Source organism: Haemaphysalis longicornis, unplaced genomic scaffold (assembly GCF_048455015.1).
Source record: "Haemaphysalis longicornis isolate Haplotype H1 unplaced genomic scaffold, Haemaphysalis longicornis Haplotype H1 scaffold_8, whole genome shotgun sequence".
Classification (NCBI taxonomy): Eukaryota; Metazoa; Arthropoda; class Arachnida; order Ixodida; family Ixodidae; genus Haemaphysalis; species Haemaphysalis longicornis.
This window is the reverse complement of record NW_027526445.1, coordinates 71,249,758-71,277,609: the sequence shown is the minus strand read 5'-3', so window position 1 is coordinate 71,277,609 and position 27,852 is coordinate 71,249,758. Positions and strand designations below refer to the sequence as shown.

General features: G+C 49.6%; 1 protein-coding gene across 4 annotated transcripts in view; it reads right to left on the bottom strand.

The window, feature by feature from the left end:
• Window positions 1-2,290: 2,290 nt before the first annotated feature.
• LOC144150213 (transcription factor YY2-like) overlaps window positions 2,291-27,852 on the bottom strand; it is a 32,768-nt gene continuing 7,206 nt past the window's right edge. Inside the window, exons 2-7 of one of the 4 annotated variants that reach the window (XM_077682060.1) lie at window positions 22,685-22,811; window positions 21,026-21,121; window positions 19,386-19,443; window positions 17,367-17,525; window positions 9,666-9,835; window positions 2,291-5,090 (exon numbers count right to left, since the gene is read on the bottom strand). In XM_077682060.1, coding sequence (XP_077538186.1) covers window positions 5,021-5,090; window positions 9,666-9,835; window positions 17,367-17,525; window positions 19,386-19,443; window positions 21,026-21,121; window positions 22,685-22,811 — 680 coding nt within the window. In that variant the 3' untranslated portion in view covers window positions 2,291-5,020. The remainder of the gene's footprint in view (window positions 5,091-9,665; window positions 9,836-17,366; window positions 17,526-19,385; window positions 19,444-21,025; window positions 21,122-22,684; window positions 22,812-27,852) is intronic. The other 3 variants (XM_077682061.1, XM_077682062.1, XM_077682063.1) reach the window with 3 other exon arrangements.

Below are 27,852 nucleotides of genomic sequence, written 5' to 3'. Positions count from 1 at the left end.
TGCCGATTTTTTAAAGCGTTTAGCCTTCATTTATCTTCTTGTAGCCCTGATATGCCGATTTTTTCAAGCGTTTAGCCTGGTAGTTTTACCGTTGAGACATCGCTTATGCTATCTTCTACGTTGATTTTTCCTGCTCGTTTCTTTTTGCAATCTACAGATAGGCAACACTTCTCAGTTTTGACTAGTCAGATAGATTTATAAGAGGTTTAACGCGCCGACGCTTCACAGGCGATGAGGCGCGCCGTAGTGGAGGGCTCCAGATTAATTTTGAACACGTAGGGGATCTTTAGCATGCGCTGAAATCTCGAACACACGGGTGTTTTCGCTTTCTGCCTCTATCAGAATAGCGGCCGCCGTGGCCGGGAATCGAACCCGAGTCCTTGCGTCCAGCAGCACGGCGCCTTAGCCAGCGCGCTGGGTAGGGATCTGATCTGACAGCCCCGTGAATATGTTGTGCCACACACACTGCATGCCCTTTCACGGCAGTTGTTGCGGATGAAACGTCTGGAAACAGGTAACATTTGTTCCAAGGGATGATCTTGGAACAAATGGGATGATCTTTAAGGGATGATGCAACAATGTAGCGAATAAATGTTGCTACATTCTTCTGCCTTGTCAGCTGGGGGTGAATATTCCCATTTTTATCGCTGTAGCTACACGGCGGGACAAGCATTAACTTCAACCGACAAGTTTTGCCCGACTACTGCATCCTTCTCAATCAGCACAATTGCACCCAGAATCTTCGAGACAACCGAGAAGACAACCTGGGTAGGCGAAGCCTTCACATTCTACGATTGAAATGTCGGACATTTGCTGTATTCCTGCATAACCGCGAACCACAGCTCAGTTCCCAACGTATACGTGCTGACTTCGGCGCTTTCTACACCACTCATACCGCCACTTAATTACGCCAGTTTCATCGCGCAAATGCCCATCATTTTGGCAGGACGCAACATAGGTGGGAACCACTGTCATCCATTTGGGTGGTTTTCGGCATGACTTTGACGTCTTTGGTGCCGACAGATACTCAGGTATGTCAGGGAAAATACGGGGCGCCGCGCCGTCACTCCGAGTCCACCTGCCTTACGGTATCCTTACAGTTTGACCGTTCACGACGTGTTCGTAACAGTTGACGATGTCTGAATGCTCACAATGAATGTCACAAACGTATGTTTATGGCGTAACCTTCAAGTTTTTCCGCGGAATCGCGCTTTCCCACGCCTTCAATCCGTCAGGACCGTTCAACGCTTTGAAGAAATGCCGATGCACGGACTTTGCCGCTTCCGAAGCATACCCCGAATGGCAGCCCGGCGCGCAGCACGTCAACAAACCGCACCGACACTTTAGAGATCCACTATTAAAACATGTGTGCACGATGACAGCACAGAGCTAATACGTTAATACAGACGTGACGAACAGGCGAGCACCAACAGCACAGCGAAAACACACGGCCCGGGCGAGCCTCGCTTCCCAAGCTAGATCTCAACGCAACGCCAGCGCCACCTGTCGGAATGGCGACAAAATGGTGCCGCCTCTCGAGGCGCAGTTTGCACTGACCTAATCTAAACACGTTGACTGCGACGGAGCTTTTTTAAACGCGTCCGACTAACGAGGCATTTCACGGGGCTTCCTATTGTGTCCCAGCTGATTTGGGGGTGCTTACTATGCATCAAAAATAAATCTGGTCGAGGTGAAATGCGAGTGCAGCTGGCCTTTAACACATGCTGAAATCGCCACACACAAGCGTTTCCACTTTACGGCTCCATCTGAAAAAAACATGCACCATGGCTGGAATCGAACCCACGTCCTTGGACTCACCAGCACACCTCGGCCACTGCGGCAGGTTGCATTCGATGTGCCGACGTTCAAAGATGCTACTCGAGTGCATCTTCGGCATTTGTGCTTGTTTTAGTTTATGGCGGAGCAAAAGTTTAATGCAATAAACTAAAAAAAAATTGTGGGGTTTTACTCACCGAGGCTGCAGCTTGCCTAATGAGGTGGTGTGATGTAGTTGAGGGATACGGATTAATTTCGACAACCTGCTAATGTTTTTTTTGCCTTCACCAGAAAAACGGCTGCCAAGGCCGGAATTGAACCGGTATATTTTCACTCAGCAGTGTTTGTTCCTGCTAACCTTTTAAATTCATGGCTTTAGAATACATTTGTTTTAAGCATCTTGCAAGCAAGTAATAACGAAAGCTACAAAAAATAGCGAATGGCACTTCAGCTCCTGTACTTGCACCTAGGGGCCGGACCCCGAGACAGAAACGAATGAAGCACAACTCACCCATGCACAATAGAAAGTCCTTTTTTTATTTTTCTCATTACCTCTCGCAGCACAAAGCAATCTGTACAGCAAGCAGTCAAAGTGCCTTTTCACACACACACACGCACCAAACCAAAAGGAATCAATGAATGCTTAGAGCACACGCGGATAAACAAGACCAAGGGCATCATCGTCAATCACGCTGCTGCTGACGGGATACAAAATACAACGCGACACAGCGAAGGAAAAAAAAATGCGTGATGAAACCTATGACTACATCCATGTGTGTACTATGTACATATATCCAATAACACAGGCCCTCTACTGATTTCGCAAAGCTCAATGCACGGGTAATTGTCACACCACCTTGGTTCGACAACCCCCTATTTCCTCGACACGACCGACCGCAGATAAAAGTAGCCAGCACTGCACATAACTATGTTACAAAAAGAAAAGCGGCTGTGTGGCAACTCTGCCTTGATCCGCAAAAAAACGACAGTGATTCCCACCGATGCGATGCCAACACTGAATTTCAGTTAACTCACTCTTAGTCCTCTGTCAACATTTTTTTTTAATTCTCAGGAGCCCGCTTCTTCGGTGCTTCGATTTCTGTACAAAACTAGTCTCCCTTACCTCTTGCTGCGAAATAAGACCGCGTATATGCCCCACCAACTTCAATGTACATGGCATAGCTGTTTGAGGAAGCACCAATCGTGCACGCCAGGACACAATTAGCGCTCATCTCAAACGTTAACCCCTGACAGACACACGACAGAATGACTGCAAGCAACTGCACACCAAGAAGTGCTTGTTGTGGCGAAGCAATTCCTGCTGATTTGACATACACAGTTTCGGGAGGACGCAGCAAAAATGGTGCGCGATGCTGACCCAGCCACGTTTTTTCGAAACTACCGTCCGTGAAAACGCTCGGCTCCCAGCAATCATGGATGCTGACACATCCGTCTTAGTTTACACAGCCATCAATGCCCAGTAACTTCTGTCTGTACACACTCGCTTACTCGCACACAAGGCGACACTGCCTGAAAAATAATTCCCGCTCTGCTACAAAAAATCCACCCACCGGCCTGCAAGAAAGCAGAAAGCGAGCACTGTGTAAGCACTAGTTCTTGCTCCTGCCGTTTCATGACGCTACGAGACAAACATGTCCGGCTTGCCACTGCGAGCGGGACGGTGCATGTGGTCGGCACACGGGACACACAAAAACGACTATGTTGTGCTGGGACGCAAGAACAACTTGTCGTCCGCGGTGCCTTGAGGATCATGGGATCTATGTACAGTGAGATGTGCTCGTCATGCTTCAAGTCTCGTGTGCCCGTCTGCAAGGCTCCACTCACTCCTCCCATTTGCACGGCAGACTCGCATAAAGAAGCTCTCCTGTAGGTGTGCGCATTGTAGAAAAGGCGTGTTGCAAAGCCCTCGAAAGAACATTCAAGCGCAATGAAAAGATCGCAAAAAAAAAAGAGAGAGAGAGAGAGTACAGAGTAGGTGTTGCTCAGGTATTCGCCAGGCTTTTTCCTCAGTGTACTCGACTGTTTCCTGGGATAATGGTGGCGGCAGCCGGCCAACGCAATTTTCTTTGCAAGAAAATGAGTTCGCACAAGTCTCGTGACTTTTGCCCAAAAATCAACTCCTTTTCGACGCAACTTCTCTTCCCCGAAATATTTAATCTAATCTCACCCTAATGCAACCTGGCCTTGCATGAAACTACGCAGCACAGATTCATGTGCAGTACGAGGAAGTGATGAATTACGGTGGTATGCGCTTCAAGTCTCAAACATCTCTAGAAAAAACAAAAATACAAAAGAAAACCACTCACTCGTCTTTGTACACATTCATACCAGCAGCGCGCTGACTGCAGAACAGAAGCGAAAAAAAAAAACCGTGCCTGCCACGGCCAGCGAAATCAAATCTAAAGTATAAACGCTGAAACGACACTGACTTGTGTGGGCATGCCCCTCCCCCTCCGGCTATCACCGACCACTGCGAGACTGCTGCCGCGTCACTTGTCCCGTCTCATCACCTTGCAGGTGTGAACCAGCAACAAATGTCATTGGAACAAGCCACCCTACGGCATCATCCAAACAGAATCCTTTGACAAACACCCGTCGCACACTATTCCGTTTTCTAGTCTTCTCCTACGACGGCAAAGTACAGAACCGCACATAAGCACCCTGCTTCACCAGCTTTCCAAAACTGCCTCGCCTGCAAACCACTCATGCGCACTTTCAAGCAACCCACGTCTGCACTCACACCCGACCTTGAACAGACACAACACACACACACACACGGATGAAAAGAACGCCGGAGGCCTTCCTCGCACGGATCGGGCAAAAGAAAGAAAAACACGCAGCGTGAACTGAGCAGTGAGGTTGTATTTTTGGTGAAGCTGCTCGTGCAACACAGACAAACAATCACGACGCTGGTGAAAGAAGAAACAGTGCCTAGGGCGGGGGGCAACAGGGTTCCAAGACGAAAAACCAAAACACAGCACGGGGGACAAAGCAATAGTTTGCTCGACGCAAACAGGGGGGGAGGCACGCACACACAGAGCTGGACTTGAAGCATCTATGACTGTAGCTTGGCGGCCAGTGACGACTTGGCTCCGTTTCACTGCCGGCCTTCCTCTCCCTCGATGCAAAAGGAAAAAAACTAAAAGCGTGTGACATGCCCGTGGTGTGTGTGGGTGTTTTTTTCTCTTTTTCCTCTCTGTTTTGTCTCTGCGAGTGTACACGTTTAATCCTGGTCAAAGGTGAACGTGACCTTCTGCGACTCAACGTCCGACAGCCTCTGTCCCGTGCCGTTTCTGCAAAAAACAAAACGGGGGAGAGAAAACAGAACAAAAATGAAAAAAAGGGAGAAACAGAGGCCCAGTGGCGACCACGACAAAAGACAAGGAGAACAGAAGGAACGCACTGGTTCTGTGCAGTCGACAAGGGTTAAAGAAGGTACCACCTTGAGCATAACATTCGTTTTTGTGGCAACAACTCCAGGCAAGCGTCGTATAAGAACAAGCAACAAGCAACACGTGTTACAAAGTAAGACACTAGACTCCCTTCCGGGTTTCAGTTTCATTGCAGGAAAGTCGAATGCAAAAATAGCGCACTGATGAGTGCCCGCAGAACCATACTGGCAGCTGCCTGAAGCAGCATACTTGTGCATGCATAGCATGCTTGCAGCCACCATGTATGGTGTAACCCACTGACAACAAGACCAGTGGAAATATCAAAAAGTGGTTGCGCTCAACTGGCGATTACTTGTGACATACAAATTCCACCTCCCGTGCTCGTTTTGCCCATGGGCAGTGCCCTCAAACTCTAGATAATTTCAGACTGCCCTATAAAGGGACCCTGCAACACGCTTGGAACAGTGGTAATAAACCTGCGCAACGTTTAGATTACAATGCCAGGAATTCCCGAGCCAAATATTACACGCGCATGCGAAGCGGTAAGCTCGCAAATCACAGTCAAAGACGCGGGAAAATCAACCACGCTCTCTCTAATTTTCCTTGTTACACACCGCTGTGATTACATCATCACAGAGGTACCTGTCCTACCGGTTGTTACTGGTCCAGTTCATGGTTTATTTCTCGCACTTCCTGTGACAATTGGCCATTATTGGCACTGTGCGTCAACCTCTCTCAGCCTGTACGAACAATTTTGGCATTTCTTTTGTGCTTTGAGTGTGTGCAGAGTTTGAGTGACGAACTCAATACTCCCCTTCCAACGAGACCACTCGATAACACACCTTTATTGCTTCAAAAACGCCCTATATTTTTTTCATTCTTGCTGCCGCCTGTGATCTGCACTCCCGGGCATTCCCATCCTTAAAGGAGCCATGAAGACAAAATACAAGTTGGGTTTATTAGAAAGACTGCTTAGTCCCGACAACAGTGATACCGATATCATCGCAATCTTCGAACAAATAACGGAGATATGAAAGAAAACGTGTGAAGCAGTCGCTACCCCCTAGCCAATTTCCCGCAACTTTTCTATGACGTCACGGAACCTTGTTTATGCGATTGGCGGCCGCCTAACTGACCTGTAAGCGACGACACATGACTGGACGTCCGTAATGGGGCCTCTAGTTCCATTTGACTGCATCACTTGAATGCTAACGTGCAGTTAACGCACTGGAAATTATGTTTTATTGTGGGCCCGTATGACGTCATTCTTGCTCATAACACGTCACTGTGGCGCAAAATTTGAAAGTTTTTAAATACTTCTTGCTTTTTTTCGCAAAAAAAAAAACATCTTTTGGGGCTGTAATGGAGCTGAGTAAGGTACTGAAGCCTAGCTCTTTAGAGTTAAACAAAGTTGTATTTTCTCTTCATGGACCCTTTAAGGCAAGATGCCACGAGCGGCCCGGGCTCCTCACTCCCCTCTCCAGCACCCCTAGATCCTACATTCAACGCCACCCTATCCCACTACCTGCACTCCAGAAGGATCAACCCACCCTACTCTCAGCAACCAACAGTCTCATATCTGGCGCTGGCTACAGACCGGTACTTACTTCAGCCACACGGCTCTCTCCCACATTTCTCCATCCCTCTTCCAACACGACTGCCGCACTTGCAACCTCCCTCTCGCTACCTACCACTTGGTGCACTCGCGCCCAGACAGCCTTAAACCCCTCCTCAACCCATCACCTGAGCAGTGGGAGTCTGCGCTGACCAGCTCGGCTCCGGAGCAACAATGAGCTCTGGTCAACCGGGCACTGGAATCAACGCGGGCTCGCGGCCTCCTGGACTTGGGAGGCTGACCGCTTTTGCTCTTACTCCTTTCTCTTCAAGATAAACAAACGTTTTTACCTCTCTCTTGTGGGAGAAGACTGCTATGACAGCAGACTTTGCCCCAGAATGCATTTCGAGCAGTCGACGGTAAGTGCTGCAGGGCCCCTTTAAGATATTTTGTACGGTAGAAGATGGGATGGGGTTAGAGCTTCTTAGAAGCTACTATAGGTAATATCCCCAACTGTCCACGTTGCACTGCACCCAGCACGTAAAATAGCGTCACAAAGCTCAAAGCTGATACAAGTTGACAGCTGCTGTAAGAGCAGCTGTAACATCTTGGCTTGAATGGGCTGGCTGGACCTGTGACAGTACTCAGTCCTGCTAAACATCCCTTCATATATAAAAAAAAGTCCCTTTTTATATGAGCCAGCTGACAAGAGCCAGTGAACAAAAACGCGCCGACACTCAGTGCTGCGTGTCATTGCATTTTTGTTGTTCGTGTAGAGTTAGTTTACTGACCCATAAGCCAAATGGATTATGAATCAATTAGCTTAGATTCTGCTTATTCTACAAGTCAGTTCCCCTTCTCAGCGCTGCTTCACTTCTTTCGGGATTTTTTCCGTGCCTGGTTTATGGAGGTTTCCGACAGCTTGGCAGCCATTACAATGAACCTCAGTCTGGCCCTAAGGGTCACAGGAAACATTGTCTGTGTGGACAATAAAAGCCCTGCTAAAATTAGTCATAGCACACTTCTAAGTTGGAATGAGTGAGAATTTTCCCCCAACTGAATGCAAATTGCAATGCCAGAACTAACAGGGAAGGCCTAATTACAGCTTAATTAAAGCTATGCCATTTCAAATCAAAGTCTTCCTGACACTGTATTTGTGCAAGCCTGACAAGTCGCATCACAGGCACACCGGGTGGGAAGGCGGAATTGAAATACAATTGCCACATCCGATAATTTGCTGTCACTGGAATTGTTGTAAGTGGGTTACACCGCACTGACGGACGAAACTAGAAAGTGTCGACCAGAACTGCCATCAATGCAATGTGCACTTACACAACAACCACCTAAGGGTGTCAAGTTCGCATCTTTGTACGACCACGACACTGCTGGCCTTTGAAGTTGTCATTCGTACGTCGTTCTACCACATGTACACAACACACGCGCGCCATCAACTGAGCATGCATTCTTACCTAACCAATAGTTGGCCTCAGAGAGCCCTGACATCACCCTTCGGCACATTAATGCTTCCATGAAAAGCACTGGCACGCAACTTTACACAGCACCCTCCCTCCCCCCGTGACTATGCTCACACTGTCACAGTCACAAAAGCAGAACACGTTTCACAGCAGAGCTGCAACCTGGTCGCCAGCAATAGATAGGGGACAGAGTAGAGGGTTCGTACTGGCAATCATAGGGGAAAACAGAAACCCTGTCAGCCTCCTCTCAAGTGTCGGAAGCCAATGGACTGAGCCTCTGCATTTGGCCCGCAACAGCGTGTACGAACTCGTGGTTCAGAGGCAAACAAGCGAACAAAGGGAAAGGACGCTGGCCCGCTTGGAAAGGAGGCATTCTTCAGATTGTCAGTGCAGACTGTCGTACAGAGCTGTGACAGGTTCTGGCCACGGGTATCTGGGGGCACCACTTTTTTCTATTCACCAACTGGGCCCTCACGCACTGAATGTGGATTCAGGAGCAAAGCCTTCCACAGGTGCGGTATGACAGCACACTGTTAGCCCGGCCTAATGCTGACAGTCCCAATGGCCTGCCGAAAGGTTTGAAGACAGCCAATGAGCCGCTTCTCTTCCACACACCACTCTTGTGCACCACAGACAAACAAGAGTTGGGGAAACAAACCAAGGAGAAAGGAAAGGTTGGGAGAGAGAGAGTCTAGAACACAGCAGAGGGGCGGTGAAGCGATCACTGATAGTCTGAGGCTCCCTGGGCTCCGCTACCGGCCAGGAAGAAGGAAGCAGCAGCAGCCCCAGAGGGATGGGGAAGAGGAGGCAGCGGGAGGGGGGAGAGAGAGAGAGAGAGAAAGAGAGGAAAATCAGCCCATCCACAGCAAGCATCCGCCACTCGACCATGCACACACGGCAAGAAAGGAGGAGGGGCCACAGAGAGCTGCCCTTACAGCCTCGCAAAGGATGCCACCTAATTCAGACACAGTTCACACTGCACTGCAGTGAGCTGTGCCACCTTTCGATGTGAACTCCTGTACTGGAGAGGTTTCAACGCAACCAGGTGCACAGACCCTGCGGCCCCCCCTTGATCGGCACCTGAAAGGTGAGCTACTGCAAGGAGCCAGTGCGGGACAGCTTCTCCAAAAAGCGTCGCTTCCAGTGACACAACGACACCAGAGAAACCGACTCCTTTCTACGGCGCAATCTTTTCCCGTGCTTGACGCTGCCCCATAAGCGAATTAGGCAGGCCCCCGTCTGTTTGGCCGTGTCAACTCCTCAACACGTCTACGAACCCCACATTGGTAACAATTTTTCGATTCAAGAAGGACTGCCAGACTGCACTGCCACACGCACAGGCACACACATGCATTCTGAACTGATCCATCGTGTTGGCCAGCAGTCGTGGGGGAGGAGACAAAGGAGAGAGAGAGGTGAGGAAAAGGCGGCAGCACTGCGACTCACTTGGCCTTGGCGTGGGTGAGGATGTGCGACTTGAGGTTGGTGGACTGGGCAAACTTCTTGTTGCAGCCGTCGAAGGGGCACACGTAGGGCCGGTCGCCCGTGTGGATGCGCACGTGCGTCCGCAGGTTGAAGTCCAGCGAGAAGCGCTTGCCGCACCCCTCAAATGTGCACTGCACAGCAGGGAGCAGAAGGGAGAGGGGGAGGGTCAGGGCACAAAAAGACACACCAAACCCCACACCACACAAGAAAAAAACTTTTGCCCCCTGACACAACACAACTTTCCAACAGCGACCTTCACTCTCACTAGGGCAGGAGCAGGGGATTTTTCAGTTGCCGTAGGACTTCGCTAACTGAGCCTGGAAACACATCTCTGTGGTTACAGACCCTCTACTAAAGGCCAGGGCACCGGTAAGGTGGTTAGCCACCAACACTCCTGTGCACGCCTAAATTTGGAAGAAGTTTGCACCTCAACCAGTTGTCTTCCTTTCACACTTTGAGGCTTGCCCCTGGAGGATATCGTTTTTCAGCACTCAATGTTTGCGACACCAGCAAACAATGATTTACATCCAGACAAGTGTCCCACAAGCAAGCCTCGCAAACTTCGTACGGTGCCTGTGTAAGCTCGTGCAACTCCAAAAGCACTACCCTAAACTTGAACCTTCCCATGGCAATGTGAGACTCTGTTTACTGAGCAGACATCACAATATGCAAAACAGTGCAGCGATGTCTCAAGGACACCGCCTGCCAAGCAGCCTGCAACATCAGGTCTACGCAGGGAAATTTCAGTGGCTTCACCCTTCGCGGTCCATTATCAGGGCCTGCTTGAAAACGCAACGTCGCCGTAGCGGTTCGCTGTCGCGCCAAGCCCGACTTGGGTGTTCAAGGCTAAATTTCGCTGTCTTTCGCACTGCGGTGTGCCCGCATTCTTTTGTGCCACTTCTTGAGGCATACGTGAACTTTGTTATTTCTTCTTTTTGCACTACGGTGTGGCCCCATGTCCAGCACGGGCCTTCTGGATTCCAGAGCGCTTTCATGTGCGCACTATTTGCTATGAAACGGCCCCTTTCTCATCACATGCGTTCTACGCAATCTACGGTGAAGCATTTAGTGAAAGCAGAGTCCTTTAACGCTTTTCCGGTCATGAAACTGCCGCGTCAAGTTCCGTTTGGCGACAAAGACTACCGCCAGGGGCGCAGCCATCGGAGGGCATCCAGCGGCCACGGCGTCCCACGTGTGAGGGGCCACGCTGCAGCATCAAAACAGGCACCTGCTTTTCGTGGCACTTTTTCTACGAAAACACGGTCTTGGTAGTTATGCCCTCAAGGTTATTACAAAACAATGCCGGGAGGAAGGTCGTGTACCTGCAGCCATAAAGGGGAATCCGTAAAAGATGGAACACCTGTTCAAAACGATCGACAGATGTCCAGATTTCATCTGCAGAAATTTCTCAGCAGTGGCCATGCATAGGAGATTTAGAGCGAGCTAAATTCTGTGATGGTTTACATTCTTCTGCAACCCTTGACCGCTGTGCTTCCTGGCCAGCTATAGCTTGGGACCTTGAGAATCGATCTCACAGCACGACCAGAGCCCGGATAGGGACGCTCTGAAAATGGCGCTGGTCAGCTCTAAGGAAAATTCCTGCACGCCAAAGCATAAGTGGCTCGGTCAACATGTTCTGTGCTGATATTCATAGGCGCTGAGGTTCCAAACATTTCTTTTTTTACTTGACGCGGGGTGACTATAGTGAGTGACACGCGGAATTGACCCCCCTGCTGGGACTGAGCCCCGTACAAAAAGCCGAAGAGACATTTCGACTGTGCGAAAGGAAACTCTACATGGCTGGCAAATTATTTATTTGTGGCTTCCTCGTCCTCGGAGTTAGCTTCTGAATGCCTTCCTTCGTTGTGAACAAGAGATGCGGTGAGTGGTCAGTGTAGGTGCTTCTTGAAAGCGCAGCAAATTTCTCAAATTATTCAACACTGTGCAATGAAGAATACTCCAGCTAGTGCCAGTAGTGGTTGGTTTCGTCAGAAACAAGGTGGGTGTGTGGGATTCAAAGTATATGTACTTTCGTCTCAGTTGGAAGGCTGAGAAGCGATAGTTTGTTGTCAGTCAAAAAGCCATGAAGCGATACTTTGTTTTTCCAAAAGGCTGAGAAGCAATAGTGTGTTCTTAGCCAAATGGCTGAGAAGCAATAGCTTGTCCTTAGCCAAATGGCTAAGAAGCAATAGATGGTTAGCAAAATGGCTAAGAAGCAATAGTGTGTTCTTAGCCAAATGGCTGAGAAGCAATAGCTTGTCCTTAGCCAAATGGCTAAGAAGCAATAGATGGTTAGCAAAATGGCTAAGAAGCAATAGTGTGTTCTTAGCCAAATGGCTGAGAAGCAATAGCTTGTCCTTAGCCAAATGGCTAAGAAGCAATAGATGGTTAGCAAAATGGCTAAGAAGCAATAGTGTGTTCTTAGCCAAATGGCTGAGAAGCAATAGCTTGTCCTTAGCCAAATGGCTAAGAAGCAATAGTGTGTTCTTAGCCAAATGGCTGAGAAGCAATAGCTTGTCCTTAGCCAAATGGCTAAGAAGCAATAGATGGTTAGCAAAATGGCTAAGAAGCAATAGTGTGTTCTTAGCCAAATGGCTGAGAAGCAATAGCTTGTCCTTAGCAAAATGGCTAAGAAGCAATAGTGTGTTCTTAGCCAAATGGCTGAGAAGCAATAGCTTGTCCTTAGCCAAATGGCTAAGAAGCAATAGATGGTTAGCAAAATGGCTAAGAAGCAATAGTGTGTTCTTAGCCAAATGGCTGAGAAGCAATAGCTTGTCCTTAGCCAAATGGCTAAGAAGCAATAGATGGTTAGCCAAATGGCTAAGAAGCAATAGTGTGTTCTTAGCCAAATGGCTGAGAAGCAATAGCTTGTCCTTAGCAAAATGGCTAAGAAGCAATAGTGTGTTCTTAGCCAAATGGCTGAGAAGCAATAGCTTGTCCTTAGCCAAATGGCTAAGAAGCAATAGATGGTTAGCAAAATGGCTAAGAAGCAATAGTGTGTTCTTAGCCAAATGGCTGAGAAGCAATAGCTTGTCCTTAGCCAAATGGCTAAGAAGCAATAGATGGTTAGCAAAATGGCTAAGAAGCAATAGTGTGTTCTTAGCCAAATGGCTGAGAAGCAATAGCTTGTCCTTAGCCAAATGGCTAAGAAGCAATAGTGTGTTCTTAGCCAAATGGCTGAGAAGCAATAGCTTGTCCTTAGCCAAATGGCTAAGAAGCAATAGATGGTTAGCAAAATGGCTAAGAAGCAATAGTGTGTTCTTAGCCAAATGGCTGAGAAGCAATAGCTTGTCCTTAGCCAAATGGCTAAGAAGCAATAGATGGTTAGCAAAATGGCTAAGAAGCAATAGTGTGTTCTTAGCCAAATGGCTAAGAAGTAATAGCTCATGCTTAGACAAATGGCTGAGAAGTGATACCTTGTTCTTAGCCAAATGGCTGAGAAGCGATACTTTGTTCTTAGCATAAAGGCCAAGAACCGATACCTTGATCTTAGCCAAATGGGTGAGAAGCGATAGTTTCTTCTTAGCCTAAAAGCCAAGAAGCGATACTTTGATCTTCTTAGCCAAATGGGTGAGAACCGATAGTTGGTTCTTAGCCAAAAGACCAAGAAGCGGTATTTTGATCGTGTCCAAGTTGGAGAAGAGCAAGGGGTGCAGGCTGTGTCACATGGACAATTTCATCCTTTCTTTTTTTTTGCACCGTAAAACGGTACCCCAGCTGCGCCGGTGGATCAGCAGACACGCCGAAAAATCGCACTATAAATTTTATTGTGCTTCGGCCAACCGCATTTTAAGTGGTATGCTTATTCATTAAGTTCTATTGGAGGCAAACTGTTATATCCAGTCCCGCACTAACAGTGGTTACGTTATAAATGTTCTGCACTGTATAAAGGAGTGACCTTTAAATATTTTCAATTGATTTTTGCAGTATATTAACACACACTGGGCCGCTGATTGGCCACATCAACAACTAAAGGTTTGTACACAAAATAAACTCCAAGGTGTTCATCAAAATGCAAGCACACCACGAATAAAAACCAACCAACTAAAAGCAAGTTTGAGCGCTGCCCATCGACCCTTGGGCAGCCTCTTTAAAGTGTTGTCAGAGTCCTTGAATGGTATTGTCCATACGATACGCACGTAAATTATGCCCAATGCCGACAAAATTCCTTTCTTTGTCAATACAGCTCACACAATACAAAAGGAGCTGTCACTCCCTCGTCCCATATCTCAACCGTCAAGGCGACACTTTTGACCCATAATGAATTAGCACTTGCTGTATACCTTGGACTGTACAGCTTCCCCAGACGTGGCTGCATGCCTTTATCTATACCTGTTTTTCCCCACGAATGACCTCGCAGAGAACTTAACGTCAGAACGCACCTGCGCTTTGCCCACTCCAATGCAGTAATTAACCCCGACGACTAGAGAGGCTACCTGCCCCTATCTCAAGGCAACCTTCGTGGTCGATGTATCCATTCACGACGCACTCGTCAAACCTAACGACATCCGAAGTGTCAAAATGTTTTTCACACACAAGAGCATGCAGCGAGTCAAAACTAAATCTGCAAACTTCTTTCTGGGGAACGGGACATTTCCATCTTGCATGCAGCTCGGTGTCTGAAGAAAAGCAAAACAGCGACGCGAGAGTCCTTTAATGCTTTTCTGGTCATGAAACTCCTGCCCGAGTTTCGTTTGGGGACAAAGGTTACCACGACAAGTGCCACGGCAAATCGAAGGGCATTGGGCAGCCACCACTGCTCCGTTCGTGCAACCACGCGCGGCAGCACTTGCGCCCGCCTTGGCGGCACTTTCTCGATAGAAACGCGTTGTTGGTAATTGGTCCCAAATTGTTGCTACAAAACGGAGCTGGCAGGAAAGCCCCAGAACTGCGGCCCTTACGGCAGAACGCACGCTCAATACTGTCGAGTGAAGTTTGGGTTTGATTCGAAAAAATTTCTCAGAAGTCCCCCCGCGTGGGAGACTTTCGGTTCCGATATGGTGTAAATTCTTTCCTGACATTTGACCGCGCTTCTCATAGCCTTGCCCAGCAGACTGTAGATAACACGGCGAATTTACCCAGCGTTTGGCGCGTGGAGGTGCCTGCTCGCCGACGGGCGCGTCGGCGGTACGGCTTTGCCTTCTGCTTTAGCAATAGTTGTTTTGGGCCTCGTTTGGCGCAGCTCCGCATTCATTTAGCACTTTTTTCGCACGGCTTGATTAACTTGTTCAACAGCACCTCCTGGGTAACCCGGACTCGACGGAATTAAGTGGCCGTACAGCAAAGATATGTTGCGGATTGCTTTGAAGAGCGGGAAAACAAAATGTAGAAATCACATGCAGACATCTGGCCACTAGAGAAACGCTACCTTTTGTGCACTGCTTGCTAAGAGTGAAACTCCCGTTTTCTGAATTGGTGAATACCAATTCGGTCGTGTTTTAAGAGGTACTACAAAAGGCGAAAGGAGCAACTGGGTCTGACAAATAGCGATTATAAAAGTTCCCCCACCTTTCTCACAATTCTCAAACTCACTCAACTAACTAGTTTTAATCTGCATAAATGGGAATCACTAAGCTCACATGCCCCGAGCTAGCACATCAGGATGGCTAGGTTGCGCTGTCTCGCCCTTCGAAAGACGCTCCTCGCCGTTTTCTTTCTGCCAACGCACGGCCGTTGCCGTGCGTTGGCAGAAAGAAAAGGCCCTCCTCACAAGAAAGGCCCTCCTCACATTTTCGCCAAACATCGAGCGCCTCATGTGGGCACAGCATACTGCCCCTGCCTCTCCCCCACCAAGCACTTTCGGAGAGCGCTGGCTCGCGTTGCCACGGCAAACCACCCTTCCCTCCCAATTTCGCAACACTCTCCTCCTATGCTTTCTTTCATCGTTCCCTCGGTTACGCCGACAACGTTCAGCCCATAGACAAATGGCAAAGGGCTGCGCCCTAAATAAAATCTCCACAGCACCTCTCACTGCTTTGGCTTCACCTTCACCAGTGTCCTCAAAGCTTTATCCTTTTTCCGAGCAAGGAAATGGAAGGGGCACTTAAAATATTAATAATAATAATAATAAAAAAAAAAGAGATCTTTTTTGCTGTTTTTTCACAGAATGCAAGGAGCATCCTACAATTGCAGCAGTCATTCAGTTGCCAAGGAGTATTGATTTGCTACCTATTTATATTCACGATGCATTCACCAAGCCGGTGTGGAAATGCTATTTTTACACATGCGGATGTGGATGGTACACTTCGATCTTGCACGCAGCTCGGCGTCAGGAGGAGAGCAAAATAACGACGCTTTGTCACAGTTACATTTCAAGCCATATCGGCAGGCAGGAACGCAGGGTAGCGTCCTGGGCAAGTTGGTACTCCATTGTTAAATGAAAGGGGGACACGGACGGAGTGAGGACAGACACACACGGCTCCGTGAGGAACGCAGAAACAGCCTGACCGTCCACACAAAATTTCTCAGCACTCACAACATGCCAAGTCCATTTTAGCAGCTCGCGACAAGTATAGCGAATGCGTACTGCTAATAAGGCAGCGAGCATCCGCTCCCTGCCGAATGCCCTCCGACCACTTCCCCGGATGCCCTTCGATCAATGCCAGCGCTGCGGTGCGACCTCCTTGAGCAGCGCACGAAGCTCTTCCATAGCGTTACAGCAGAGTTTCATGACAAGAAAAGTACTGAGGGACTCTGGCAACGCTTTCTCAAAGTCTCCTCTGTAGCCAGAAGCAGCAAGTAAAACGGCATGACCGTTCACAGAACACTTTTCAGCCTTCGTGAAATAATCGTTGCATTTCAACGGTGCCCCACAGGTAAAGCAAATGAGCCCTGCTAATACCGCAGGAAGCGTCTGCTCCTCGCTGCTCCTTCCTCCAACCACTTTCCCAACTGCCCTCCTCCTTGGGTAGTGCATGACCAGAAAAGCATTCAAAGACTCTGTCGAAAGCGATGGTGACTCCAGTGAGGGAGAGAATTGCGCGCCTCCATCATTTAGTGATGACAACGATTTGACTGAAGCAAGTGACAAAGACTGATGGCGGTGGTGACAGCACTGTGTGGTTCATTAACTCTGTGAGCTACGCATTTTGTTGAAAGACCATGAAAGCTTTTTTCCTGGCATCTAGAGGTTTCCATTGCCAATAGTTTTATTTGTAGGCACGCACAGCTGCAGAATCATGCAGAGAAGGAGCAGCGAAACCTGCAGTTCTGCTGCCACCTCATTGAACAGCTGGTGGGTGATCAGAGGGCTGAAGGCAAAAAGGTGGGGTCCATGTACATGTATGGTGTGCGAAGGAAGGCTAGACGGGACGAGCCATTTCATCTACACGCTTTCAGGCTGAAGCAGCAAGGACTGTGCTGTTTGCAGCGATAGAAAAACAAAAGTGGGGAGGCAGGAGGGAAACTGCGTTTTTCTGCATAACCTACAGTAGCAACCCTGGCCTGCCTCCAGGAGAATGCATCAAGCGGTTTCACACGCTGCTCAAATATCGCAAGGGGAGTTGCGTGCAGAATGCAAGAGTAACTATAAATATCCTGTGAGTTTTTCTTGCACAGTTTGTGCTTTCAAGGGGCCAGAAACTGGCACAATAGTTGCGGACCGGAACGGCCGGAAAGTGGGTACATGTCCCGGACTGCCCATAAGAGAGAGGGAAGACCCACCTGGAAGGGCTTCTCGCCCGTGTGCACGAGCTGGTGGCGCTTGAGCTTGGAGCTCTCGACGAAGGCCTTGCCGCACTCGGCACACACGTGCACCCGGGGCCCGTGCGTGTGCAGGTGCTTGCGCATGGCCGAGTTGTCCCGGAACATCTTGGTGCAGCCCTGGGGGTGGGGGGTCAGGGGTAAGGAGGGGTGGGTGAGGAAACACACCTGGCCAGCACGTGGGGGATCACCCCCAATGGCGTCTCAAAACTGCCCACGGCTGGTTCATTTTCCTGCTCTGTCAACACAGGGGACTGTACAGGGTAAAACACCGGTGCACAGTTTCTGTGTCTTGCGTTACAACACTTGCGTTCCAAAACAGTGGTGGGCTCTGCCAACGGCATTCAAATTGTCCAACTGTGATATCAGCAAGGGCTGCAACAGTCCTTTTTGACAAAACAACACTCATTTTGTTACTGACTGGCGAAGCTCTATTATAACAATCTGGTCACTCTGCTGATGAACTCACAAGAGTAAGTAAATTATTAAATGCGGACAGTATGCCAGAAAAGTCGGTGTGAAGGGCTGCCATCTTTCACTAATACATGGCCTCCCACGATAGCTTACAATTTATGCTGCCCATGCCAACTCCTTTCAACTTGTCATCAGGTCCTGCCTCTCGGTAATAAGGGCCGTAACCACACGCAGAATTCCGCGTTTGCATTTGTTTCAATAAGCGTCCATTCCCAGCGAAAGCGGGGTTTTCAAAACAGCAATGCCACAAGCAGTGAAGTGTGCGTTTCTGACAAGTCCCACGCATGCCATAACAGAATTCAAAACAGGCTATTAAGTGCAGAGCACTTTATGGGCTCGCGTGGTCGTCGTGGCTCACTAACGGTTGATGTGAAGCGACTGCCAGAATCAGGTGGCGCTGCCAGAAACAAGTAGAGCCTGGTGTACCATTGTCACGGGGTCACAGTGAGGCTTGGAAAACCACGCGGTTTAAAGGAGCCATGGAGACAAAATACAAGTTGAGTTTATTAGAAAGACTGCTTAGTCCCGATAACAACGACACCAATATCATCGCAATCTTCGAACAAATAACGGATATGTTAAAGAAAACGTGTGAAACGGTCGCGACCCCCTAGCCAATTTCCCGCAACTTTTCTATGACGTCACGGAATCTTGTTTGTGCGATTGGCGGCCGCCTAACTGACCTGTCGCGACTACACGACTGGACGTCTGTAATAAGGTCTCGAGTTCCATTTGACTGCATCACTTGAATGCTAACGTGCAGTTAACGCTCTGAAAATTATGTTTTATTGTTGACCCGTATGACGTCATTCTTGCTCATAACACGTCACTGTGGTGCAAAATTTGAAAGTTTTAAGTTTTTAAATACTTCTTGCTTTTTTTCGTTACAAAAAAAAAAAAAACATTTTTGTGGCTGTAGTGGGGCTGAGTGAGATACTGAATAACCGTTCGAACCTTGTGAACCACTGGTGCTTGTCATACATCTCCCCATTGTTTAGAAAAAAAAAGAAAAAAAAAAAAAAAAAAAAAAACACCCTGCAGGTACAGTTCAGGCAAAATCTGTGTATATAACCAGCAGCCCCTGCGTTCGTTTAGTTAGGAATGCTCGTTGGGTTGGTTTTTTGAGCGAAAAAAGTGTCCACGCAAGAAAAAAATGGCGAGTTCGAAATAACGCAAAACCGCTCCAGCATACAAAATTAAAGCAAGCCCAAAAAGAACAGAACTCCCACTGGCACAGTTTCTGGCAGGGGGCGTGTGAGCCCTGTGAAGGCAGGACATCTGAAATGCATTGGGTGGCAGCAGTGAGCGGACAACGGCACTGCAGCCCATTCTGGTGAATCACTGCTCTGCACTTTCCGACAGCTTTCCCATTAAGTGGAACAGCTTTGCGTTTTCTGAAACAGGCTCAACCTTGAAAATCTGCCCTGTGCAGCCAGCCCTGGGCTACCACAGCCAACAGCCCTCGCAGGCCAAACCACAGAAGGAGGAGGAGAAGGGGGAACTCACTTTGTGTGGACATGCTATCGTCCTGGCGACGTCGTCACTCTGTTTCCTCGGCTTCATCCTGTTCGCGGAGGGCAATGAGGCACGCTTCAGAACAAACATTCACACAGCAGGGAGTGCGAGGGGGGGGCAACAGTAAACACACTCTAGCGATGCAAAGGAACCACTAACAACTGCAAAACATTCAAGAGCATAAAATGCACCCTCGTAACTGAACAAATAAACAATAATAATAAAACAACTAGCACGTAGGCTGCAGTGCAAACATGTCGGCGCACAGATGTTAGGGAGCAACATCAGACTTGGAGGAAAGAGCATGAAGACTGCAGGTCGACATAAAAAACAAAGCAATACCCACGAGGCGTCGTGGTCACACTACATGACTGCACAGCACGCTGAAGTGCCACAAGTTGCAACTAACTGGAACACATTGTCACTGGTGAACAACACTCCTGCCGTAGCTGGTGGGCCCCACGTTCAGCTCGAAGAAGGTCCCCATCAAAGACACGCACAGATGAAACACTCTACAAGATGCGATTTGTCCCCGGCAAAGCACTGAACCACATTGCCTCGTCATGTGATGTTGCACCATCAAAGGGGCCATGAAGGCGATACAACCTTGTTCAATTTCAAAGAACCACCCTTTGGTAACTCAGTCAGCTCCGTTCCAGTCACAGAAGACTGAACAAATGCAAGAAATATTGAAAAGTTTTTAAATTTCACCTGACAGCGATGCATTATGAATCAGCACTAAAAACGTAGTTATCTGTGTATCAACTGCATGCTAGGATTGAAGTATGATCAGATGGAACTAGAGGTCCCACTAGATTCGCACAGTCATTTTTATTGGCAGCGGCTTAAGTTGGCAGCCACGAATTGTACAAACAAGATTCTTCGACGTCCCAGAGACCTTGCCAGAAAGTGGCTGGCAAGGTGGCTGGCAAGAAAGTGGCTGGCGATAAAATTGGTATCGTTGCTATCGGGACAAGGCAGCCTTTTTGATGAACCAAGCTTGTATTCCGTGTTCATGGCCCCTTTAACCCTCGGTCTGCATCTACACAAGGACATCGTCCTCCCCACAAGCAAACGCATTCAGCACCAGAAATGACACACCCCCAAGACGGTGCCTTTGGCTGGGTGCACCAGTGCAGAGCAACCCCCACCCCCCACCACTTTATACACTGCTGAAAATCACAGCTTTGCTGAACGCAGCCCCCCCAAACCCAATGTTTTCAGCTGATCAAATAAGGCAGACGTGCCTCGACACATTGTGCACACACAAGTTATGTCTCCTCAAGGTTCTCCTCTGTTTCTTCTTTCTTTACTCCCCTTCCACAAATGCGCCCTGTTTATATAAAGCTTGCCCCCATACTCTCCAGTTTGACTCTGCCTCAGCTGCCTACCAATAAACTGGAAACGTTGCTCTCAAGCGCTAACTGCGCCCCTCTCAGCCCCAACAGTGGCAACAGATAATTAAAACCATCCCCAACAAGTAACTGCCCCGCAATGCACCCAGCCAAAGGCACCCGCAACAACAAGGGTCGGTCGGACAGGGCAGGCCAAGTGGTGCCGGGGAGGAGGCGGAAAGGAGGGGGGAGGGGGAGATGGGACAGGGGGAAAGAGGAGGAGGGGGTGCCACTGACCTCTGGCCGGAGCCGCCCTTGCCCTTGTCGGGGGAGTAGACACTGGTGCACTGCACTTGCTCCCACCACTGCTTCATGCCATTGTCCGGCGTCGAACTGTGGCCACGCACGCACGCACACACACCACCACCGTGGACACCAAAGGGGACGAGGAGGAGCAGCAGCGGCCGCACGGGGGAGAGAGAGAACCACACGGCATGAGCACACTGTTCCACCACAAACTGAAAGGCACAGACACTGGACGCCTTCGGGGCTGCCTCAACTAAAAATCCCCACACTGCCCAGGACGACATCTTTCAAAGCCCAACTGTTCACAGACACCGTCGCGGTACTTCCTGTTAAGGTCAAGTCCTCAGACTCTTCTCAGACTATCTATTGGGGACTGTGGCGGACAGACGACAGCAGTGAATGCTAGCTGGGATCATGACTTTTCAGTCATGATCCCAGCAAGCATCCACTGACACAGCCTCGCAATGACACACACGTGGCTATGTTTTTACACATGTGTACATTCCAAGTAAGTATCCTTGGTGGCGGAGGCAAAATGACTTGGTGAACAGTTGTGCAGTAAAAATGTTACAACTGTGCAATTTACACACTCATGAAATGCAGTAACACTGCTAAAGCTTCACAGCTTAAAAGGAACCTCCAAAACACAGGGTTGCACTGCCACAGGTAATTGGAAAAGAAAAACTGAAAGTTGCTCAAGCTTCGCCTTCAAGTATGCAACACAGTAGCGGCTTCAAGTCCATGCAGCAGGCATTCACGATGCACCATCTATCCACATGTTTGTGAACTCTGCATACCTGCCCGCTTGAACAGGGCGGCCATCTATCAGGCTTGGTGAATTGGCTCTAACTAGCCAACCCACAATCTGCTACTGCTACAGCGAATGGGTGCATTTCGTCACAGTTGCCTCCAAGTAAACCACAGCTGCCGGTGGGCAAGCCTCGGCTCTTTTCAGAATTTAATATAATATCAGCTGCAATGCAGCTGATATTATAACCACGGTTCATGCCAGGACTGGAGGGTGCTGCAGGTTGTAGACGAGACAATACAATACACTGGCTCCCGAACTGCCTTTATACAAATCACCCGATTTTAAGGAATAACTGCTGCAGTTCTGTAACACTGGAGGTGTGAAGCGAGGGAGCCCATACTGATAGACTAAGACGCTCAGTTTACACACAGTACTGCACTCATAAGCTACCACTCTTTTACGAACTACAAACTGGCACTGTCATTAAGGCCAGCTCAGACACAGTCTGCCGCTATGGCCACAATGCAGGTGCAAAGCATGCACTAAATAACAAAAAAAAAAAATAAAATAAAATAGTTTGAACCCTCACACCTGCAAACAATTTACTGTGCGAATTTTCGGAAGGCAGAGGGTGAGCACATCCACGGTTTTTGCACAAAAGCACTGCCCCCTAACATGTGATTCGTGACTTCTAGGTAAAAGATGAGGAAGAGGGAGAGAAGCTACCCCGCTTCCTCTCAAGCAGTGCAAGTTGTAATTTACTTACACAAGCAATGTAAAGTAACAGCAGCCATGCAAGCTGTACAAAAGCGCGCGCCCTGATTAGCAGCCAGCACCAGCTGCTCGTAAGAGCTCGGGTTAAAGAGAGAGACCACGCCAGAGGTGGGGAGACCACTCACTTGGCAAACTCGGCCAGCTGCTTGGGGTCGCTGAGGTCCACGCCGGGAATGCCGCCGGGGGGGATCTTCTTGCCCGTCATGTACTCCGTGTAGTCCGGGTCCGGCTCGGGCGTCGACTCCTCTGCAGCTGACAGGAGCACGCCCACTCACATACACATCATACACACACCTCCACGACCAGCAGCCTCAAGTATGCCTGCCCCAAAAATCATCAGGGTTATTGGCCCAATTATATCGATGCTTCGCCCGGAGGGCCCCTACAAAAGTAACAGCTGCTGGTGCAACCAACGCTCGCAGCTGCATCACCTGTCATGCAATCCTCTCGCTTGCCCCATTTTCGAAACACCAGGATCCCCTTCCTTGTGGCCAGAGGTGGTGCCTTTCTGGCTCTACACCATACTACTACAGTACTGACAATGAGAGACAGCATTCAGCTGGTCTTGCACAAGCACCACTACCCCACCGCCACTACCTGCAATCTCCATAAAGGCATCTCCAGTCAACAACCATCAAAGGAGTACTGACACGAAATTTCAAGGCTGAGATAACTATGTAAAAGGCTTTCTTTGTATAGGGAGATAACTCCCACGAATTTTCAACAGTAGCCATTCAGTATAACATATCTTATATCCGTTTAAATCTTTGCACGCACGAGAAAGCTCAGACCGGATACCCTCTCACAGTCGGCATCAGCATGACGCCATCTGCTTCTCCTGACTGACCTGGCCCCAAACTGCCGACATGTGGCTGTGGCTGGCGCACACTGCTCTGTTGTGTATATCACATCATGGTTTTGGGACTGACGTCATGCTGCCCGAGCACATGGAGATGGTAGAGACCATGGCTGGTCTGGGCGCGCACATGCGTGTTTACACCGGAAGTGGTGCGACGAGAACGGTGACGTCACAAACACTGTCCTGTCTTGGCGGCAGTGACAGTGAACCAAAAAAAAAAAACTGCGAATAATTACTTACGCAGCGATTGACCGTCTAACACACCATTCTATGATTCGTGGGCAAAAAAAGCTTATCACGAAAATTTCGTGTCAGCACTTCTTCAACTCAAGAGCACGGCAACGCAGAAATGGAAACTGCCACCTCTGCACTCGCACAAACCTGAAATGCACATTTGTCGGGAGATCCTACATCCGCACCCACAAATTCCACTGCCAACAAAGGAGGCTTATCTGTGGCAACACGGGCTCTTTGCAAGTAATTACTGATAACAGAGGGGAGAGGCAGCAGGCCGACATTTTACAACCGCCCATTCCTCCCTGCCCTTTCTTTTCTTTGCACAGTCACAGAGCAGCAGCACTGGCAGTAGTTCCAACGCAAGACAGAAAAAAACACACTGGCCTTTCATCCCTGCTAGCCTGTTTGGTTACTTAGGAAACAGCTCCTTAGTTTTTTCCCCTTTGCAACGCAATGAGACACCCTCGTACAAATAGTCACCACTGGCAAGGTGGTGTTGCCGAGCATTTCCACCGGTTGTCGTGCATCTCCACCAAGAAAGTTATATGCAGCGAGCAATTTCCGGGTTCAACCTCCTACTTTCTACTTATTGCTTTCAACGCAAAGGCATTAAGTGGCCCACTGAGAGAAAAAGCCGCAGTACGGCGTCTGTAGCAGTGATATGGCTCCTAAACTTCCCGCAGGCCGCAGCACATTTTATGGCGCGCTCTGCACAGCACTTACTGTACCATTATGCAGTCTAGTGCTTTTACACTGAGGTGGCCGCTACCTTGGCAGTAACAAAGAGTGCCTGTCTACCCCAGTACCACAATGAAAATTCCCCGTGACAAAACTGGAAAGAGCACACAGCGTCATTTAATTCACATCTCACAATTTTTAAGAGGTGCTTAGGCGCTCTTAGTCCCCCCCCCCTGTGGAGATTGATGACTCAAAGTTGTTGTGATTTAAGAACAATGTTTCTCGCTTAGCCAATCTCCACACAGGCATATCAGTCGCCCCAGTCAGAGAAAGCGGCCAGGCAAAGGAAAGTTGGGCTTTTTAGTCCAAAGTCCGTCCTCATGTGCCAAAAGCTACTCCTGGAGTACGAGCCCACCTAGATCATTAGGGGATCTTTAACGTCTGATGGAATCTCAAGGATGCGGGCTTTGGTGTTTTGTCAAAAACATAGCTGCTGCTGCTGCTGACAATCGTACATGCAACCTCTTGTTTAGCAGCACAGCGCCACAAGGACTACCGACACTGCGAATGTTGATATGGATGTACAGAATTTCGCAGTTTACGCTAACATGCCTGACAAATGAGAAAAAGTTACTTGTGACACAGCCGAAGCGACAATTCTTTGACGAGCTAGAACGCCTGCGAACCAGGTGGCGACTAATGCCCTCTGGATGGGCCGATGTCTCCCGGGCAGCAGTGCTTGAGTTAATTTCTTTGCATGGCTCGGTAACGCTTGCGGGGACCACGTGGGTGGGACCACGTGGGTCCCCATGCCCACCGCGCAAGCGTGCGCGCCCTCTCGCAGCGCGCTTCCCCTTAGGCGACCACGGAGCGCCGGCACCCTCCTCCCCCTCTGGAGACCCCTTCTCTCCAACCGGGGTTACGCCAGAAGCGAGAGCGAGATTGCTCTGTTTAGGGCTTTTCCTGCGAGGTCTGGAACCGCGCGGGTCGGACAAAGAGTGTACCTCACTGGACGGCCACGGACGGCCTGTCCAGTGCGTTCCATGTTATGACCTAGCAATAAAGCCTGGTTTGTCGACACCGCCTGACTCCGAGCGCATCCTCGGCACCTCCCGGCGAGTCGAACGAACCCTCAGCGGCGTCCTCGTGGCGCCACGTGGTGGGTTGCGGCTTTGGTTCTCGTGTTCTAGCTAGCTAGCTGGGTAAGACAGCCCATCTGAGGCAGCAACCATCCAGGCCCCAACACGGTTCAGGCGCTCAATGGCCGCGATTAACCTCGCGGTCCGAGTAACCGCCGTCTTCCGGGGAAGGTGACCTAGCGTCGCTCGGAGCTACTGGCCTTTTCGGTACGCTTGATCTCACCACGATCCTTACCGCCGCCACTGCGGACACGCAGCGGCCTTCTGGCCACAGCACGCTGCGCGCTCGCTTCACTTGCCGCAGCTGCCCTACCCGTCCGCTAACCCTACTCCGGTTTCGACGGGCCTCTGCGCCGCCTGCACGTCGACCGTGCCGCTGCACAGTTTGGCGCGTCAACGCCCGTGCATGCCGCAGCTGCACTAGCTGTCCGCTAACCCTACTCCGGTTTTGGTCGGGGCCGTCCGTAACGCCAGCACGCCGGCCTTGACGCTGCGTTGTTTGGCGCTACAACGCCCGTGCAGTATCGGCCGCTCGCCCTGACTTGTGTTAGAGCGTCCGTGCTCTAACAACATCACGGCGCCAGTGTGCTCCCCTCAGCGCAGGCACGAAGCCAACTTACCGGCTACTTTTACCTCGCGCAGTACCGGGCACTCCATCAGTACCAAGCGCTCTCGCTCCGACGACGTTCACGCACATCTGTTCCTCCACCACGTGCAGCGAACGCCAACCGGCCCATGGTAGCCAACCTCGCGTCGCACGGAGGAACTCCGCGTTTCGCCGTACGGGTACCTTCGCTCTCCCGACGCATGCGTCCCACCACGTGCTTACGCCGATAGCACGGCGGAACCCCTGCGCCGCCCGCGCTTAGTTTGTCGGATCTAACAGCCCATTTGAAGCCGCAACCCCCGCATTCAGACGCCCAACGGCCCCCCGCCCACATGCTTCAGAGAGCTTCCTTTACCCAGTCATTCTCAACTTTCTTCATGAAAAGAGGTCACCGGCACACTCGCAGGTTGTGAATGCCAAAAAGTTAACGCTGCCCTGCGTTGTCGATGGGCTTTGTACCCTTGCTGCAGGAGCCGGCTTCACAGTCCCCCTAGCACTTTTGAATGGCTTCTCCCTGTAACGCATTGTGCTACTGCTGGTTCCTGCTGCCTTGTAATGGGAGAGATGACGACAGTGCTGAATTTCGTTGCCTGTCAGTTCACTCGCTTGGCTGCATTCTTCCACTCCCTCACGGGGGCAAGGAAGGCCATCTTGTCACTACTGCTGAGTTCGGGCCCGTGCTACGGAAGGCTCGTGGCTAAGGGATGCTTCCCAATGAGCTGTTCTAACGGTGGCATGTCCACTCACAAAGCCCCTTAGTGCTTTTCCCATAATCAACACAAAGCTATCAGCATACAATGTATGTACGTTTACACACATCCCTTTCCTTGAACTCTCACGCACTCAAGAGCAATAATTTCTAGCTTGGTGCGGTGTGTTCCGCAATGTGGGCGTCCAACTAAGAGCTCGTGCCCCTCCAATATTCGCGTTGAGTGGCATTCAGAGGCTGTCTTCCCCCCCCCCCCCTCATAACGTCATGTGAACCTCTTTGCTCCTCAAATAAATGGTTCGAAAGTTTAATATCCCCAGTCTTATTCCCTCCCCCTCACAGGTGCAAGGGATGATGACGCCAAAGAAGGGGCAGGCCTTCTCAAAGAACACGAAGCTCAGCAGCAAAGGTGAACAGGGCCACTCAAGATAGCCCCCAAGAAGGGAAAGCAATCTTATCACTCAGGAACCGCGCCAGCCTCGTTCTCCCGGAAAGGCTCTTCTCAAAACACTTGCACAACACTCGCAGACCATGCATCACACAGGAGGTGAGCGTGTGGCAACCATGGATTTTTGGTAACCGGAACAAAGGTTGCCCCCTGGAGCTTTACGGTTAGTCGATCACTGCCCATACCACCAATTCCCTCCTGCAAATCCATATAGAGAACATTAATTGCTAACTAAACTAGAACAAGATTGAGCATAGTATCATTGCAGGTGAATAAGATCTATGAATTCTTCAGTTTGCTAAATTTAAAATTGAAGCTACACGTCCTTGGTGTAGCAAATCCCCACCTGAGGCACGTAAATGGGAATGGTCAAGGCTAACATACACCACCTGGGGTGCTTTAATGCACACTGAAATTTGTTTAACGACATGGCCATTTCTGTTCTGGACTTCATTTAAAAGCAGCCAACCGAAACCAACAATTCGATTCGTGACCTTGAAATGTGCCACTCAGTGACTAGGTCAGACCAGACAACTCACGCAAACAGGAAGCTTAAGAAATAAAGAAACTTTATGGTGTTATTTTTAAAATAGGGGGCAAAAGGAAATCCTAAACT